This window comes from Mus musculus, chromosome 11 (assembly GCF_000001635.26).
Source record: "Mus musculus strain C57BL/6J chromosome 11, GRCm38.p6 C57BL/6J".
Taxonomy (NCBI): Eukaryota; Metazoa; Chordata; class Mammalia; order Rodentia; family Muridae; genus Mus; species Mus musculus.
The window spans coordinates 70,669,436-70,688,335 of record NC_000077.6 but is presented as its reverse complement, the minus strand read 5'-3'; the positions used below and the strand labels follow the sequence as shown (position 1 = coordinate 70,688,335).

At 51.8% G+C, this 18,900-nt stretch overlaps 1 protein-coding gene across 16 annotated transcripts; it reads left to right on the top strand.

The window, feature by feature from the left end:
* The first annotated feature begins 190 nt into the window (after positions 1–190).
* On the top strand, positions 191–18,873 carry Camta2 (calmodulin binding transcription activator 2). Of its 16 annotated transcripts, none has more exons than XM_006532919.4 (23): positions 191–1,105; positions 1,895–1,989; positions 2,170–2,273; positions 4,164–4,231; positions 4,311–4,446; positions 4,986–5,057; positions 5,289–5,442; positions 5,741–5,875; positions 6,568–7,511; positions 8,683–8,809; positions 9,918–10,052; positions 11,821–11,936; positions 12,599–12,783; positions 13,102–13,180; positions 13,502–13,724; positions 14,081–14,382; positions 16,256–16,452; positions 16,703–16,886; positions 17,257–17,328; positions 17,425–17,445; positions 17,600–17,787; positions 17,916–17,990; positions 18,074–18,870. In XM_006532919.4, exons 1-23 carry the CDS (start codon positions 978–980, stop codon positions 18,135–18,137), a joined length of 3,804 nt encoding a protein of 1,267 aa, XP_006532982.1. In that variant the 5' UTR covers positions 191–977; the 3' UTR covers positions 18,138–18,870. The 16 variants fall into 16 exon arrangements, 13 of the variants coding, with proteins under 13 accessions (XP_006532982.1, XP_030101689.1, XP_006532987.1 ...); XM_030245830.1 differs by having other exon boundaries at positions 197–450; positions 4,919–5,057; NM_001190376.1 differs by having other exon boundaries at positions 231–450; positions 18,074–18,873.
* Positions 18,874–18,900: the final 27 nt, after the last annotated feature.

The window sequence follows — 18,900 nt, the reverse complement described above, 5'->3', positions numbered from 1 at the left end:
GAATGAAAAGGCGGACTCCGTTGATTTTTTTGAGGATTCAGGACAATGAAGTTAGGCTAGGTCCCTAAATTTGCCGAGTCTCGCCCGAGGCCAGAAGAATTCTGCATTCTCAAGCACTCTCCTTTGCCTCCAGGGCTCTGGCCCTGGACCTCTGCCCACGCCCCATCCTCCTGCGCCCACAAGTCACGTCAATCGGCCGAGCTTCCGCCTCCGGATCCCGGTTCTCCTCAGCGCTATTGCCTCTTTAGGGACGGTCCAGCAGCGCGTCTCGTAGACTGGCCCAGAGTCCCAAGTGTGCTGACCCCAGGTTCCCTTCCCGACCCCCGTTCCCTTAATTGGGAGGCCCCGCCCCGTGCGCACTGACGTCGAACGCCGCTGTCAGCCGGCGCTAGGGGGGGTCGGTTTGGGGTAGAATGGCCGCTGCCGCCGTCACCCGCGGGACCCCGGGAGGTAAGAGCCAGGGCCTCTAGCCCGCCTCTCCGCCCCCGCGCCAGGGGGCGCAGCTCCACGCGGCCCGGGTGTGGAGCGCGGCGCTGGGGACCACCGTCCCTCCACCCCGTTTGCCCCCACCTCACCGCTTCCGTCCTCTTTCCCCGCGCCAGGGGGCGCCGCTAGGCGCAGGGCCCCTTCACGGATCAGAGAGTGCGGGGAGAGTCCCCAGACCCCCTCCCCGGTCTCCCGCACTGCCCCTTGCTGCCAGGTGTTCATGAACTCTGCTCAGCTGCTTCTCCAGAACATCCGGGTTTGCGGGCGGGACCCCCTCCCACCTCCGGGGTTCTCCCAGGACCCCTGCCCCCTTTGGGGAGAGCATCCCACCCCCGGCGACAGTCTTAGACCACCGCTCTCAGGCCCGCAGTCTCATCCGGCTCCAGCTCTGCACCCTGGCAAACTGCCTAGCCAGAGCTGCGCACCTGCACCCTGGGGTGGACTTTTTATCCCAACCCTAGCCTCTCTGCACACCTCCGATCCGATCCTGAATGGGCTTCCACCCCCTCTCCATCCCCGGACACCTGGCAGAACCCGCGCAGAGAGCCTCCTCCAGCTCCCATCTGTTCCTCAAGAGGGCGGAGGCTCAGGCTGGAGCCAGAGCAGTAGAGGGGATATGGTAGGCTGGGAGCCAGAGAAGAAGCAGAGGTTGGGGAAATAGGAGTGTTAGGGTGAAGTAGAATTCTAGCTGCAAAGAGGAAGCCGGCATGTCCCACCCGGAAGCTTACTCCAACATGTCTATTCCAAATTCTCCCAGCCCCTGACCAACCTGAGAGAGAGCACATGAGGTCAGTTATCAGCTCTACCCTTCCTCTTAGAAAAAGTCAGAGAGAGAAGGAAATTGGGGTGTGTCTTCAAAGGCCCAGCTTGTTACCGGACTTGGACTTAGATCTGCTTTCCTTCAGCATCCAGGTTTTCTTGCCAAGCCATCCTCCTCCTAGGACCAGAGCCCCAGCTCTCACAACTTGCCTACCCTTCCCTCTAGCCTTGCTCTCCCTTCCTAAACGTACCCTGAGTTCTTTTTTCTGTTTGATTTTTCCGTGGAGAAATAGATCTACTAACTGACCTCACCTACTCTCTCTCAGGTCGGTCAGGGCCTGTGAGAATCTAGGTTAGACATGCAGGATCCAGCTTCCTGCCCTAGGGAATGCTCCAGCACTGTGAGCATCCCCCACTCATCCCTTTCTTCTGAGCACCCTGTTCTGTCTTGTCTCCCCACTCATGTTGGTTCCTGGTACTATGTTCTTTCATCTCTGTTCTCTGGTTCTGCTGTCACATTCTAGTTCCACATTTTCTTCATCTTTCCCAGATGTCAGCACTGAGTTCTAAACCCCTTTTATCACACCAAGCTCCTCATCTTGGGTTAATGTGGGGGCTTCTTCCATGACCTTATTCTCTCCTTTTCCAGCACAGACTCCCCCTCCCCCCGGCCCCTCAGGCCGGGGGTGACCTGGCCCCCTGGAACCTTCACCATGAATACCAAGGACACCACTGAGGTTGCTGGTAAGTTCACAAAATGGGTTCTCAGTTTGGACACAGCCTTTTTTTGCTACTCTCTGGCCCTCTGAGTCTTTGCTCCCCTTGTCTCTTGTCCTGGTTACAGTTTCCCCAGGGTTCTGGATTATATTTGGCTCTCTTCCTCTGTTTTGCCTCTAACAAGGCTCTTCCTCCGGTCCCCTCTAGAGAATAGCCACCACCTGAAGATCTTCCTCCCCAAGAAATTGCTGGAGTGTCTTCCTCGATGCCCACTGTTGCCTCCAGAGCGGCTCCGATGGAATACAAATGAGGTTTTCTAGGGAGCTTGGGGGATTGGGACCCAGCAAACCCTGGTGGAATGGAGGAGGTGGAGTGCTATGTCTGTGGACACTGGTTGCTGAGCACTAGTCTAGGCCTTTCGGAGATTATAGAATCACAAAGTCTTGGACCTTATGGGAGTCCATTTCTCTTCGGTATAATCCATCCATACAAAACAACAGCGTAATATTTCTTCATATTGAGTACCATGCTGTGTATCTGACCTGTATTAGCTCATGTCACTCTAGATGTTAATGAAGAGAAAGTGATTAGTTTTGTTTCTATGTGTTAAATGCTTGGTTTTGGATAGGGTATCATGTAGTCCAGGCTAGTCACACACTTGCTACATAGCCAAGGATGACCTTAAATATCCAGTCCTCCTGCCTCTACCGCTTGAGTGCTTGGATTCTAAATGTGTGCCACAAAACGTAGTTAATGAAGTGCTGGGGCATGAAGCCAAGGCCTTGTGCATGCTAGGCAAGCCCTCTGCTGACTGGGCTACTCCCTTGCCCTGGCTTTGAACTCTCAACCCTCCCGCTTCCATGTCCCTGCTCAGGTACATATGATGGTGAAGACCAGAGAGGTCTATGTCAGATATCTTCCTCAGTCATTCTGCCTTATTTTTTGAGACAGGGTCTTTAAATGAACTTGGTGCTCACTGCTTTGCTGGACTCATTGGCCGGCCAGCCCCAGGATCATCTTGTCTGTTTTTCCCCAGCACTAAGATTGCAGGCTCCAGGCATGAGCAGCTGTGCTGAGCTTTTTATGTGGGGTGTGAGGATCTGAATTTATGTCCACACTTATACAGCAAGTGCTTTACTGACGGAGTCACTTCCGCAGCCCTAAGTTGTCCTTTTGGAGACAAGGGCTCATGTGGCCTGGAGCTCCTGACCCTCCTGCCAATGCTGGGATTACAGGTGTATACCCACATGCCCGTCTCAGACTCCCTGCTTTTTACCACCTTCCAGAGGGCACAGAATTCTTGTCACAGCTCCTGTATTCTGTGTACATGTTCATTTGTATGTAGTTGCTGACTGGTGATTCAGTACTAGAATTGTCTGTAAAGCTGGGGGATAGTGGTTCACACCCACAATCTTAGCACTCAGGAGCCAGAGGCAGGGGGGATTACCACAGAAATGTGACCATCCTGGTCTACATATTGAGTACAGGGCAGGCCAAGGTTATGTAGTGAGACTGTATTGTCAATAAAAATGGGTGTGTTTGCATATGGTTATTCTAAGTGCTATAAAGCCTTCATGAAGTTCAGAGTAGCAACAGGGAAGTATCAAAGATACTTGGAACTTCCAGACATAGAGAGGCACTCCCATGGTCCTGAGGTGTGTGGGGCACTAAGGTGAAAGGTGATTGTTGGAGGTCTGCTCAGGAAGCAATCAGTGAGCGAGCACATCTGCCAGGGCCACCGGGATGGATTTGAGGAAACAGTGGGAATAACTGTGTGGTACTTTGTCTGAAAGTCTTGGAGTCAGACAGAGAACCTGGAGTTCTTGTCAGTGTCAAACGATTGATGGTTCTCACAGAGAAAGTACCTAATATGAGCAAAGGATCAACTTGAAGCTGGCCGCACTGTATAGGCTCCAGTAGGGAGAGAGATGAGAGGTTACACTGGTGTTTTCCTCCTCCTAGTACTTGAACCTGGGGCCTTGCACATGCTAAACAAGCACTGCCTTTTTCTGTTATTCAGCTACATCCCTAGCCCAAGGTCAGGTTTGAGATAGAACCTGCTGTTCCTAAAGAGGGCTCTGAGGGCTACGAGGCTAGGTCCAGATACCTGGAAGAGGCTTCCAGTAGGTGGCATGCCTCTGCGGAAGCCCTGAGACATTGACCAAGTGGGGACACCTACCCAAGTGCTTCCTCTCCAACAGGAGATTGCATCCTACCTGATCACCTTTGAGAAACACGATGAGTGGCTGTCTTGTGCCCCAAAGACAAGGTGAGAAAGCTCTCCAGTGTGAAGAGTAACAGATCCTGGGCTGTGTTCACAAAACTCAAGCCCCCACCCCCATTTCCAGGCCTCAGAATGGCTCCATTATCCTCTACAATCGTAAGAAGGTGAAATACCGGAAGGATGGTTACCTTTGGAAGAAACGGAAGGATGGGAAGACTACCCGAGAGGACCACATGAAACTCAAGGTCCAGGGCATGGAGGTAAGAGCCCTTGCTTGCCCACACTCCAGCCTGTCAGGGTGTGGGGCTGTCCTCTGCCCTTCCCTCTCAGCCAGCCGCCTTCTCTCATCAGTCTGCCTGGTCAGCTGACTGATGGCTGAGCTCACACTCAACTTCCCATTTACCCTTCATGACCCAGCCTTTTGACATGATGGAGAGTCCCCTCACCTCCCTTGCATTTCCCTCAGGGAGCCAAGTGGTGATATTCTAAACAGGGCTTCTCTTCCCAAGTCCATGTTCTTCTGCACTTCCTCTCTGCCCTTAGATGTCTTTCCCACACCTCAACTTGGGCCCTTTTTGTAAGACCCCACTCCCACCCCCAGTTCCTCTGTTCCCTTCTCTCTGTCCCTCAACCATGACTTAAAGCCTGCTGGAATTTGGAAGGGATGGGAAGAAGGTGGGGGTAGGGAGGGAATGAAGAGGAACTGGTGGAAAGATTGGGATTCCTGCAAAGGAACTGAACAGAGGAAGAGTTGGGGAGCAGACTAGCCCTCCCCCCACCCCAGCCTGTCTCCTGGCAGTGTCTCTATGGCTGCTACGTTCACTCTTCCATCGTCCCCACATTCCACCGGCGCTGCTATTGGCTGCTCCAGGTAAGAACAGAGAAGTCAGCCAGATTTCTGGTTCTTTGAGGAAAATGGGTTCTCAAAAGATGAAGTGAAATAGATTCTGAGTGGGAAAAGCAGAAAGGAAATTAGGGATAGAACATGATATAAATTGGGGGTGACTAGAATTGGGGTGATGCTCAGAAGAACGTGAGGACCAGGAGGCTAAGCCCCTGAGTCCTAGACCCCATGGCTCTCTGTGTGCCTTTGTGCCCCCAGAACCCCGACATCGTCCTTGTGCACTACCTGAACGTCCCAGCCCTGGAGGATTGTGGAAAGGGCTGTAGCCCCATCTTTTGTTCCATCAGTAGCGACCGTCGAGAATGGCTGAAGTGGTCACGTGAGGAGCTCTTGGGACAGCTGAAGCCCATGTGTAAGGAACAAGCAGGGATGAACTCTAAGGGAGAGAGAGAGTGTGGTACTTCCCAAAGCACTGGGGTTCTGTGCCCAAACCCCACGGGTAACTCTTTCTCTCTAAGCCAGGAGGGCACTTTCCTGTTTGGATACTGGACACAGAGCGTGTGCAGTCTAAGATGTGGACTATGGAGAGGGGAGTGAGAGACAGCTGTGGGCTGTATGTCTGAACAGGTTTAAGTTCAGCAAGTCGGAGGTTTGGAGGAACCATCAAGGTGCTTTGGAAGTCTCACGTCTTTTCCCCAAATCTCCTCTAGTTCATGGCATCAAGTGGAGCTGTGGGAATGGGGCAGAGGAATTCTCCGTGGAACAGTTGGTGCAACAGATCTTGGACACCCACCCAACCAAGCCAGCACCCAGAACTCATGCTTGTCTCTGCAGTGGGGGCCTTGGTAAGTGACCCCCATACTCTGGAGCTCTTTTCCCAGCTAGCCACATGGCTTAGTAACTGCCTCCATGAGATTTGCATACTAATTTGCAAGTCTTTGCATGCCCGATGAGCAAAGAATTCCTGATCTGGAAGCCCAGGCCCCAGAAATGCATGGCTGCAATCCTGGAGGTCCACAGCCCTTCTGCCCACTGCTTTCAGTAACTCCTCCCACTAGACCGCATGCCACCAGGCACTTCCAGCCTTTGCATTGATCCTATTCGGTCTTCTTTTGTCCTTTTGCTCAGCCTTTAGCTACTGCTATCAGCTACTGCCTCAAGCCAGGACTCCTCCCCCACTCTGTTCCTCTAGTCCTGTTTATTTTGAGGAGAAACTAAAGGGAGGGGAGGGGGAGACCCACTTTTGATGCCTCCCAGTGGTCATAATCAGTATTACACTGTAGGTTGTGTGTGTGTGTGCGTGTGTGTGTGTGTGTGTGTGTGTGTGTGTGCGCGCATCTCTGTGTGTGTGCGTCTCTTTGTGTGTGTGTCTCTCTTTCTGTGTGTGTGTGTCTGTGTCTCACGCGCGCGGAGTCTGGGGGTGGGATGGGATGGAGGTGGGAAATGGAAGGGTGGGAGTCAGGGGGTCTTTCCAGGAAGGGACTGCTGGGGAAAAAATGTATCATCCCTTCTCTTCTCCCTATTCTGTCCACTCCAGGTTCCGGGAGCCTTACCCACAAATGCAGTAGCACGAAACACCGCATCATCTCTCCCAAAGTGGAGCCCCGAGCTTTAGCCCTGGCTTCTATATCCCACTCCAAGCCCCCCGAACCCCCACCACTGATAGCTCCACTTCCTCCAGAGCTCCCCAAGGCACACACCTCCCCATCTTCCTCCTCTTCTTCCTCCTCCTCCTCAGGATTTGCAGAACCCCTAGAAATCAGGCCTAGCCCTCCTACCTCTCGAGGGGGTTCATCAAGAGGAGGCACTGCTATCCTCCTCCTAACAGGACTAGAGCAGCGCGCTGGGGGCCTGACACCCACCAGGCACTTGGCTCCGCAGGCTGAGCCTAGACCTCCTGTGAGCTTGGCCGTGGTTGTAGGTTCTGAGCCTTCTGCCCCACCGGCTCCTCCCAGCCCTGCCTTTGACCCTGATCGTTTTCTCAACAGCCCCCAAAGGGGCCAGACATACGGAGGGGGCCAAGGAGTAAACCCAGACTTCCCCGAGGCAGAGGGCACTCACACTCCCTGTCCTGCCCTGGAACCTGCAGCTGCCCTGGAGCCCCAGGCGGCTGCTCGAGGTCTCGCTCCACAGTTGGGAGCAAACGGGAGAAGAGGAAACAAATTCTTTATCCAAGATGATGATAGTGGGGAGGAACTCAAGGGTCCGGGAACGGTGCCGCCGGTACCTTCATCCCCTCCTTCATCCCCGTCCTCCCCAACCGCCTTGCCGCCATCAGGCAGGGCAACGAGAGGAGAAGCCTTGTTCGGAGGCTCTGCTGGCAGCAGCAGCGAGCTCGAGCCCTTCAGTCTTTCGTCATTCCCAGACCTCATGGGAGAACTCATCAGTGATGAAGCTCCAGGTGTCCCTGCCCCCGCCCCCCAGCTCTCTCCTGCGCTAAATGCCATCACAGACTTCTCCCCAGAGTGGTCCTACCCAGAGGTGAGTCAGCTGCCACCGCTTCTCCCCTTAGTTCTCAGACTTTTCAAAATGAATGTTGTTAACCCTTATCCCCACGGCCTGTGACCTGCTCTCTCAGAGCACAGCTTTCCTTGGTTCCCCTTAATGTTAGGAATCAAATCCAGCTTATTAGGCGTATGCGCTGCCAAGGGATCCCACCAAGTCCTTCCTCCTGGCTCTCCTAACCTTTACTTTTATGTAAACTATAGCTTTTCCACATACCTTTTCCCATGTCTCCCCCTTCCCATGTTCCCAGAGCCCCTTTAGGGACCTCAAACTTTTTTTTGTTTTGTTTTGGTTTTGGTTTTTGGTTTTTCGAGACAGGGTTTCTCTGTATAGTCCTGGTTGTCCTGGAACTCACTTTGTAGACCAGGCTGGCCTCAAACTCAGAAATCCTCCTGCCTCTGCCTCCAGAGTGCTGGGATCAAAGGCGTGCTTTGGACCCACGCCCAGCTTCTTGGTGACTGTTTTAAGGGGAGGATACAGGGGCCTTTAATCCTAGACAAAAAAAAAAAAAAAATTGTACATACACGCGTGGGCACACACACACAAACATACACACACACACACACACACACACACACACACACACACACACACAGAGGAGATGCCTGCAGACCGGGCAGATGAGAGACTGTGGTCAGCAGTGGGGAAGTTCTGCTTGGCTTGGAGAGAGAAAAGGGAACTGCAGTGGGGTGAAGTAGCTCAGCAGCAGAGCCGACACTCTTGGGGAGCCCCAAGTTCTGCTTCTTGTAGACTCAGAACATTCTAGTGAAGGGCTGAGAGCGAGGCTCCGTGGTTTAGCATTTGCCTAGCACAGACAAGGCCTTGGGCTTGGACTGGCGCCTCAGCACTGGAGAAAGTTTGTTGTTTTTGTTTGTTTTTTAAACATGGGCAAGGTGGGGCACGCTAATCCCAGTACTCAAGAGACAGAAGCCAGACGATCAGGAGTTCTAGGCTATCCTTACCTACATAGTAAGTTTGAGACCAGACTAAGCTACATGAGATTCTATTTAAATAATAAATAAATAAATAAATAAATAAATAGAAGCAAAAGCAGAAAACTTAGTTCTGATGAGATAAATCACCACTTGGCAGAACCCTGAGACTCTAGCGCAACTCCAGCCATGTGATGTCTGACTTGTGTCTGCAGGGCGGGGTCAAGGTGCTCATCACAGGCCCTTGGACAGAGGCCGCAGAGCATTACTCCTGTGTCTTCGATCACATCGCAGTGCCAGCCTCCCTGGTCCAGCCTGGTGTCTTACGCTGCTACTGTCCTGGTATGAAGATTGGGAACCACAGAGGAAGGGACTTGCCATTATGGACAGTTGAGACGGGGGAGGACCTCCCGATTTCCAGGAAGCACTGGAAACAAATAGGTTGTTCTGAGGACAGAGACCCCTTCCAGCACTGAAGCCCAGTGTCCAGTCCCCCTGGCAGATAGAAGAGCTTGGCCTTGGTGTCAGCAAATCTAGGATATGGTCTAAAAAGTCTACTTGTTAGCAAGCCAGTGATCTTCTCTAAAATGCTATACCTTCCTCGTGTTCCCTTCCTCTAAGGTTTAGCATTTGACCAAAGGGACCTCTAATGTCTGTACTGTCTCTGAAGCTTAGATGGAGCCAGGGTCTTCTACACTAATCCTGGGAGTCTCATCAGCCATATGTACCTAGTCAATTAAACCTAAAATCTGGCTCCTCAGCACACTGACCATAGTTCAATCACCACACATTCTAGACATTCCCACTGTAGAACGTTCTGGACAGCAATGGTCTATGCCTCTGTTCTAACAACACCCTTCCCTGCAATCCAACACTCAACAGTTGTCTTCCTTGGGGGATCCAGGTTAGCAGTATTGTGTTCTCTCCTAGTCTCCACAGCCCCAGTCAAAAGGGGAGGGGATAAGAAAGGAAACAGGGATGAGATCAGAGAAGCTGGCAACTGTGGGGAAGGTCTCAGGCTCTGGTCTGGAGATTGAAACCTGGGGCAGCTTTATCCTCAGGGAGGTAGTCATTGAGACTCTGGACCCAGCTCCAACTGGACACTGCTGGTAAACAGACAGACTCCCTTTCCTGCATTTCAGTAAGGGTCATGACCTCTGAACTCTGGTCTAAAGGATGAAAAGAGTTAACTGCCATCATGTTTTCTGAGCAACACCCTTAAATTGAGGGTCTACGTGCAATCATTCTCTGGTCCATAGAAGGTATTAAATTATCGAATAAAGAGTCTCCCCTCCCTATTAGTGCAAATGCTACATACTGAAGCTACTGCTCTCTTGGCCCACAGCGAGGGAACAGGAGACGTGTGAAATAACCATCACTGGCTCTAATATAACTAATGGGCCGGGAAAGGAGCTGGGGAATGAGCCTTCTCCTGACCTGCTCTCCCCAGCCCATGAGGTAGGGCTGGTGTCTTTGCAGGTGGCGGGGCGAGAGGGCCCCCTCTCTGCCTCTGTGCTCTTTGAGTATCGAGCCCGCCGGTTCCTGTCTCTGCCTAGTACACAGCTCGACTGGTTGTCACTGGATGGTGAGTACTGAGCCCTTTGACCCAAGGTCTTAGGCATGACATGTTTGCATAAGAGTGGTGCACAGTCATACATGCAGGCAGAACTCCCATGCATATAAAATAAAAATTAGCCAGGCAGTGATGGCTCTCGACTTTAATCCCAGCACTTGGGAGGCAGAGGAAGGTGGATTTCTGAGTTCGAGGTCAGCCTGGTCTACAGAGTGAGTTCCAGGACAGCCAAGGCTACACAGAGAAACCCTGTCTCGAAAAACCAAAAAAATTAAAAAAAAGAAAAAAAAGAAAAAAGAAAAGAAAAATACTAAAAAAAAAACCTATAGGCTACTTATTTTTATGTTTTTCTTTTGGATGATAAGGATGTTTTCATTATAGGACTGTTAGAAATTACAGAAAAACAAACAAAAGTGGGAATGTGCACTAGCATTGCTGTGGCTGTTATTGAAGCGTTCTCTTACCCATGGGGCAGACACAGATCCATGTGCTTCTGTGTGGCCTTGGGTGGTCCTGTTTCTGCTTTTGTTTGTTTCCTCTCCTGGGGCTCTGAGAATTCTGTCTGAGCTGCTGCCTCCCCAGAGTTTGCTTTTCCTCCTCTTGGCAGATCTGTTACTTCTTGGTTCTTCTCAGTTATGTTATCGTCGTCCCTGTTTGTTTTCTTGTCTCCTGCCATTCCTCCTTCTCTTAGAGCTTCTGCTTGCTACTCTTGCCTCACTCTTTGGTGGCGTGTGTGTGTGTGTGTGTGTGTGTGTGTGTGTGTGTGATACTTGTCACACTGTGTGCATGTGTGTATGCATGTATACATGTGTCATAGTTGTCACATAGCCTTAGCACTGCTGGGTTGCCGTGTGATTTTAATCTGCCCTCCCTGTCCTGCGCTGGCTGTTCATCACTTTATTCTAATAGTTGTGCTATCTCTGTTGGGCCTCCTCTCTTCTTCCCAGGGCTTGAGCTCTTATCTGACCATGCTTAGCTTCTTTTCTAATCGCTTGGTCAGGATTTCTGGCTCTGCTCTTTCTTCCTTATTGTCACCTTCACGTTTCCGTTCCCATGTGTCCTGAGTTTCTGCTCATCACTCCCTTCTGCCGTGGCGTTGAGGAACGTCCCGTCTTCACTGGTTCTCTGTGCTTGTTTTCCCCAGGCTCTGCTCCCCTCCCACCCCCTCTCCTTGTCCTTACTTGATCTCAGGAGGGGACCGATACAGCTCATGTGCATGTGTGCACATATGTCTGTGTAAATGTGTGTATGGAGTTAGGAGGAGGAAGATGAACATAGCAATCCATCTCTGTCACTCTCCCTTCCCAGCCATCCTCCTCGGACAGCTGCAGGGATAGGCAGTGCTTTTCAACTATAGTCTTTGGAATAGTGGTTAGCCTAGGAGGGGGACCTTGGAAAACTTCAGCCTAGCATGGGGGACAAGTCTGGAACAAGAACTTGGGGAACATGCTGTTTAGGAAAAGGCTGGAAGAGGGCATGCCAATGTGTGTCTTGGTTAGCTGAGGACCAGATAAACCCTGAGGAATTCCTGCTGTCTATATTAGAGGAAACAGCATTGATTCTTAGTCCTGGTTCTAGTCTATGAGACTAAGAGTCCTAGTTCAAGAGCTGAGTCTTCCTGGTGAGTGCTATTTAGATAAGTGGGTGATGGGGGTGTTGCGTAGAGGAAGAACAAGCTCCATCATCCCATTCTTCACCCCCAGATCTTGAGTACAACTCCTAGTAGTGTTCCTAGCATCACACAGATCCTGTCTACTTAGCTCCCATGCCCACCCTACAGACAGCCAGTTCCGGATGTCCATCCTGGAGCGGCTGGAGCAGATGGAGAAGCGGATGGCAGAGATTGCGGCAGCTGGGCAGGCTCCTGGTCAGGGCCCAGAGGCTCCTCCAATTCAGGTACTTCCAAACAAAGACCGTGGTCTACAGTGGGGAACACAGGATCTCAACAATAGTCATTCTAGTCTAGAGTCATTCTAGACTCTCCTCACTCACCTACCTCAGCCTCCTCAGCCAGTGCTCTTCCCTCTTCCTGCTATCACCTTGCTGCACCACACACACACACACACACACACACATACACGCGCACACACACACACTGTGGCAAGAGGGGCTATTCTGGGCACCCTCGTGGCATGACAGGCTTGGGACTATTTCTGATCTGATGAAGGGTGGAAGTAAAAGTGAGGGTGAGGGAGGAATCAGGAATGTTGGGCCTAAGATCTCTATGGGTTCAGAGTCTTGGAAGGAAAGGGGCTGGGAAGGGCATAGGGAAGACTCTAGCTCCTGGGGCAGAAACACATATGTGGACATGGCAAGCACTGTGTAAGGTCAGCTCCCAGGAGAGCTAGAGGTGGGCAGGGGGCAGGGGATAGTGAGGCCACACAGAATCTCAAACTAGAGCCAGTGAGTGATCAGTGGTGGGAACTTAAGAGTGGGAAACGTGTATGTGTGTGTGTGTGTGTGTGTGTGTGTGTGTGTGTATACTAAAAGCTGAAGCTGGAAAGATAACCTGCAGGACCAAATTCCCACGTCTCTGCATATGGGTGTGTATACTGCAGGATGAAGGCCAGGGCCCTGGCTTCGAGGCACGGGTGGTGGTCTTGGTAGAGAGCATGATCCCGCGGTCCACTTGGAGGGGTCCTGAACGGCTGATCCATGGAAGTCCCTTCCGGGGCATGAGCCTCCTACATCTGGCTGCTGCACAGGGCTACGCTCGGCTCATCGAGACTCTGAGCCAGTGGAGGTGAGCAGGGCAGCCAGGGTTGGGACAGTGCTAGGGTGTGTGGCACTGAGGAACTATTGAGGCTGAAGCGCCAGAGAATAAGCACTTGATGCCCCGCCTGGGAGGATCAGAGGTCAGTGTGGGAAGCCATGTGCTTGGGCAAAATTAGTATCTGGAGGATCCATAACATCCTCACTTAAGGCATCGACTTCTTGACCAGTTAAATTGAGGTCACTTCCAGTCCTTCTGGTTCTGATGTTCCTTCTTTGCCCCTCCTTGCCCCCCCCAATCCCTTGCGTTTAACCTGACTGGGCGTTAATTGTTGCCCCAAATCTCTAGGAGTGTGGAAACAGGAAGCTTGGACTTAGAGCAAGAGGTTGACCCGCTCAATGTGGACCATTTCTCTTGCACCCCTCTGGTAAGGATGCTGTGCCCAAGTTCCCACAGGGCAATAAGCAACTAGAATGGATGCTTCAAAGAAATGCAAGGACCAGGCAGTGGTGGCACACGCCTTTAATCCCAGCACTTGGGAGGCAGAGGCAGGTGGATTTCTGAGTTCGAGGCCAGCCTACTCTAAACAGAGAAACTTTGTCTCGAAAAACCAAACCAAACCAAAAAAAAAAAAAAAAAAAAAAAAAAAAAAGGGGAATGCAAGGAAATACTGGGGTGGGTCGGGGCCTGAGGACCGGGACCTGGAAGAGGACGGGCCTCACCACCACCTTCTGCTCCTGCTCCTTAGATGTGGGCCTGTGCTCTGGGACACTTAGAAGCTGCTGTGCTTCTTTTCTGTTGGAACCGACAAGCACTGAGCATTCCGGACTCTCTGGGCCGACTCCCCCTGTCTGTGGCTCATTCTCGTGGTCACGTGCGCCTTGCCCGCTGCCTTGAGGAACTGCAGAGACAGGAGCTTTCAGTTGAGCACCCACTCGCTCTATCCCCACCATCCTCTAGCCCAGACACTGGTGAGAGCTGGCATTGGGTCTGTTTAGAGGAAACAGTCAAAAAAGATCTCGAGCAAAGCTAAAGGGTGAGACAGAGGGAGGAGGGGCAGGGGGAGGGGAGGTAACAGGACCAAGAGCTGGCAGGAAGTACTGGAGAGACTGGCTGTGCTTCCAGGGGACCTGGGTTCTGTTCCTGGCACCCATGTGGCAACTCACAACTGTCTGTAACTCCAGTTCTACCTACATATTTGGGGGGGGGGGACTCATACTCATAAATATTAAAAAACAAAAAGCCAGGCAGGGAGGCAGATGAGTTGGGGGTGAAAGACTGAGGAGGCTGCAGCTCCTGCTGCTATCCCTACCTATTTTCCCCTCAGGCCTGAGCAGCGCCTCGTCACCCTCCGAGCTGTCAGATGGCACTTTCTCTGTGACATCAGCCTACTCAAGTGCCCCAGATGGCAGTCCTCCCCCTGCTCCTCCGCTGGCCTCTGACATTTCTATGGAGATGATCCCAGGCCAGCTTTCTTGTGGTGCCCCTGAGACACCCTTACTCCTCATGGACTATGAAGCCACTAACTCCAAAGAACCTGCTCCCTCCCCGTGCGGCCCCCCACTAGCCCAGGACAATGGGGCTGCTCCAGAGGATGCTGACAGCCCACCAGCTGTGGATGTGATCCCGGTACTGCTTCTGTTGATGGAGTCAAAAGACTAGGAACAGAGCAGGGTGCAGAGGCTGGGTGAAACACATTTCCATGAAGCACAGTCAGCCTGGCTTCAGTTTTAGGAGAACGGCCATTTATTTTTGGGTATAAGCCCAGAACCTCTTTGCTTAGCTCCTTTCAGACTTCATGATTCAGCAAACAATAGATAGGAGAGGTTTAAGAATGCTGGAGGATATCTTCACTTAGAACTGTACTGTTGCTGGGTGTGGTGGCACAGGCCTTTAATCCCAGCACTTGGGAGGCAGAGGCAGGCAGATTTCTGAGTTCAAGGCCAGCCTGGTCTACAGAGTGAGTTCCAGGACAGCCAGGGCTATACAGAGAAACCCTATCTCGAAAAAACAAACAAACAAACAAACAAAAAAGAACTGTACTATTGTAATTACCTGTGGACCCATGAAGGGCAAGGTTCTTTTTTTATTTGTTTGTTTGTTTAAGATTTTATTTTATTTTTATTTATTTATTTATTTATTTAGAGACAGGGTTTCTCTGTGTAGCTCTGGCTGTCCTGGAACTCACTCTGACTCACTCTGTAGACGAGGCTGGCCTTGAACTCAGAAATCCGCCTGTCTCTGCCTCCCAAGTGCTGGGATTAAAGGCGTACACCACCACTGCCCAGATATATATCTCTATCTATCTATCTATCTAGATATCTATCTATCTAGATATCTATCTATCTATCTATCTATCTATCTATCTATCTATGATGAGTACAATGTAGCTGTCTTCAGAGACACCAGAAGGCATCAGATCCCATTACAGATGGTTGTGAGCCACCATGTGGCTGCTGGGAATTGAACTCTGGATCTCTGGAAGAGCAGTCAATGCTCTTAACCACTAAGCCATCTCTCCAGCCACGTTTTGTTTTGTTTTAAAGACAGGGTCTCACTATGTAGTGCTGGCTGTCCTGGAACTCACTATGTAGGCTAGCCTAGCCTTGAACTAGCTCCACCTGCCTCTGCCTCTCGAGTGCTGGGATTAAAGGTGTGGGTCGCCACACTCAGTTGAAGGAAAAGGTTCTTAAGAAACAAGGTATGGAAGGCAGCTAGGAAGTGTGTGTGACTAGGGGTTGGTAATGACATGGAGTAGGAAGAAAGCTTGCCCATGGTAAAAGTTAAGGAAGGTATTAGGTAATGAATGAATGAGAACCTTCAACTGTGGACATATAAAACCTGAGGACATTCCTACTTTAGAAAAGCTAAGTGTAATTACGAAGCCATTAAGTACAAAAAAACAAGAACTCCATATCCAGAGGCAGGGGCAGGAGGATCTCTGAGCTCCAGGCCAGCCTGGTCTACATAGTGAGTTCCAGGACAGCCAGGGCTACATAGTGAGATGCTGTCTCAAAACAAAACCCCACAAGTGCAGCATCATGGAGTATGGCAAAGTGGGAAATGCTATAGGCCTTACAGCTTAGCTATTCAGCAGAGTGTTGTGTGGACAGTAAGCCCTGGGCTGGTTCTTGGAGACCTGAAGCAAGTGATGGGCTTAGGCTAGGCCTGTGGAGATATATGCTGGTCGTGTAGCATGGAACAGGTCCAAGTAGGATAGTGGACAATCTGAAAGGGTGCTAAGGTCTTTATCCTTCATATCTTGTGTTTGCTAGGGTATGACAGCACAGAGGGCTGTGTCCCTCAGAGGAAATCAGGAAGAAAGAAGGAATGAGGAACTCTGGTCCAGAACTAGTGGTCAGAAAAGCAGTTCCTGGGGCCTTTGCCTACTGGTGTCTAGAAAGAAGGAGATAAGAGAGCAGGGCTTAAGGTTACAGCTTAAGCTGTGCTGGAACATTGATAGTGAGGGCTCCACAGAGTTCACACATCTCCCTTCATCTAGGTGGACATGATCTCACTGGCCAAGCAGATCATCGACGCCACACCAGAGCGGATTAAACGAGAGGACTTCTCAGAGTTCCCTGACGCTGGAGCCTCACCACGGGAGCACACAGGCACCGTGGGGCTCAGTGAGACCATGTCCTGGCTGGCCAGTTACCTGGAGAATGTGGATCATTTCCCCAGCTCAGCTCCTCCCAGGTGACCAGCTCACCATAAAGCCTCCCAGTTCTTCTGCAGGGAAAGATGGGAGGGAGGAAGTAGGCTTCCTCATAGCCAAAGCACCGTTCTGGCTGAGGCCCTGGAGTGGTGAGAAGGGACCTGGGCAGGCTGGTGAACTCTAGAGCCACTCTTTACAGACTCTGGCTGAGGATCGTCCTTAATAGCCACCTCTTGCTAGGATAGGAGGGATTTAAACCGCTTTGTGATATCCTTTCCTTATCCCCCACAGTGAGCTGCCCTTTGAACGAGGTCGCCTCGCTATCCCCCCTGCACCTTCCTGGGCAGAGTTCCTCTCTGCATCTACCAGTGGCAAGATGGAAAGTGATTTTGCCCTGCTGACTCTCTCAGATCACGAGCAGCGGGAGCTGTATGAGGCAGCACGAGTCATCCAGACAGCTTTCCGAAAGTACAAGGTTAGACCTAGGTTCTTGGGATGAATTGTCCTTGACAGGGAAGACTATGGGCTCCCATTGCTTTTGTGGAACAAGCACTCACTCAGAGGCCTTAAATAGGAATGAGAAAGAATGGGGGGCGGGGGACACAGTACTTGCCACCAAGCCTGACAACCTAATTCTGATCCCTGGAATTCATGGTGGAAGAAGAAACTGACTGCTTCAAATTGTCTTCTCGTGTCCACACACAGGCAGCCTATATACACACACACAAAATAAGTAAATGGTTTTTAAAAAGTTTTAAGGAGGAGACTCTGGGAGGAAGAGGTGGTCCAGAGTCTACTAGGTGGGCCTTGAGAGGCTCAGACGGGGCCTCATTCTCTTCCTTTAGGGTCGGAGGCTGAAGGAGCAGCAGGAGGTAGCCGCAGCGGTGATCCAACGTTGTTATCGGAAGTACAAGCAGGTTAGAGCATTTTCTCAAAAGTATACCAACACGCGTCCACCTAACCTATCTATCTCTGTGCTATGAGAGCCCTAACGTCCCCTCTCTTTCCACAAGCTGACCTGGATTGCACTTAAGGTATTAGGCATGAGATCTGGGTGTGAGTAGTCTGATTCAGCCGTGGGTGGGTCAGAGAACGGGCTCTACATCAGCCTAATTGAAGGGTGACCTTCAGAGGTTTGGATTTCTGTCTCTCCATTTCAGCTCCTGTCCCCCCTCTCCTTCCCTGCAGTTTGCACTCTATAAGAAAATGACTCAGGCGGCCATCCTGATTCAGAGCAAGTTCCGAAGCTACTATGAACAGAAGCGGTTTCAGCAGAGCCGCCGAGCAGCGGTGCTTATCCAGCAGCACTACCGCTCCTACCGCCGCAGGCCGGGGCCTCCTCACCGGCCCTCAGGCCCCCTTCCTGCTCGAAACAAGTAGGGACCACCCCTTCCTGCCCCTATACAGCCCTCAGTTTACCTCTTTGTTAATGCCCACTACCTCTATCGGCCCTCCAGCCTTTCCCTACAATGGTCTTAAAGTGGGGACTCTTCTTTCCCACCAGGGGCACCTTTCTCACCAAGAAGCAAGACCAGGCAGCCCGGAAAATAATGAGGTTCCTGCGGCGCTGCCGACACAGGTTCTAACCCCATCCTTACCTCTCTGCCCTGACACCTTTTCTGATCCATCAGTCTCCTCTGACTTGGCTCTGTCTCTCCGCAGAATGAGGGAACTGAAGCAGAACCAGGAGCTGGAGGGGCTGCCCCAGCCAGGACTGGCCACCTGACCTCTCCAACGCCTTTCTTCAAAACCCTGGGAGCCCCTTCTGGCTGTCTAAACAAGGAGAGGGCTTTCGGGACTAGGGGAGCCCCCTGTCGGCAGCTCTTCACCCCTTCACCTTTTTGGGAGCCCTTCGTAGAACCCCCGCCCCCAGGCCTTACACGTTTCCTCCCTTCTGGTTGTGCCTCCTCTTTTGGTCTCCGGCTCCAGAAGACCCACGCCCCACATATCTGCATCTTCAGCTGTGACCTCCGGAGCCCTGCCTGCACCTTCTCCATATCCCCGTTCCTGCCTGCACCTGACTCGGACCTTCCTGACTTGCCTTATTTATTTGTTCGAGAGTCTCTGATGAATGTATCCGCCTCGGTCCCCACCGCTGCCTTCGCTGCGCGCGCCCTCGTGTTTCAGGGGTGACTGCCCCCACCTTGACTCCGCATGTTTGCGTCTGTTTCCTCCTTTCCTGGCCCTGTCTTCCCCATCACCCTGACTCTCTGGTCGCCCACGTAGGGGCCAAAGAGGAGGGGGTGTACATAGGATCGCGAGGCGGAGTCCCGCTCCCGTGGGGAGGGGTGTGTACATAACTGTAACATACAGAGTATAGTGAAGAATCTATTTAAGGCGCTGCGCGGCCGGGCGTCTGATTCCCTGGCGCGGCGGGAGCCCCCGGCTGGCTCCACGAGCACTTTCTACTTGTGCATGGGCTTGGTTTATACGAATTGCCATTAAACGTCTCTGCACCAGCTAGCCTCCGGCCTCTCTCTGCTGGGGGC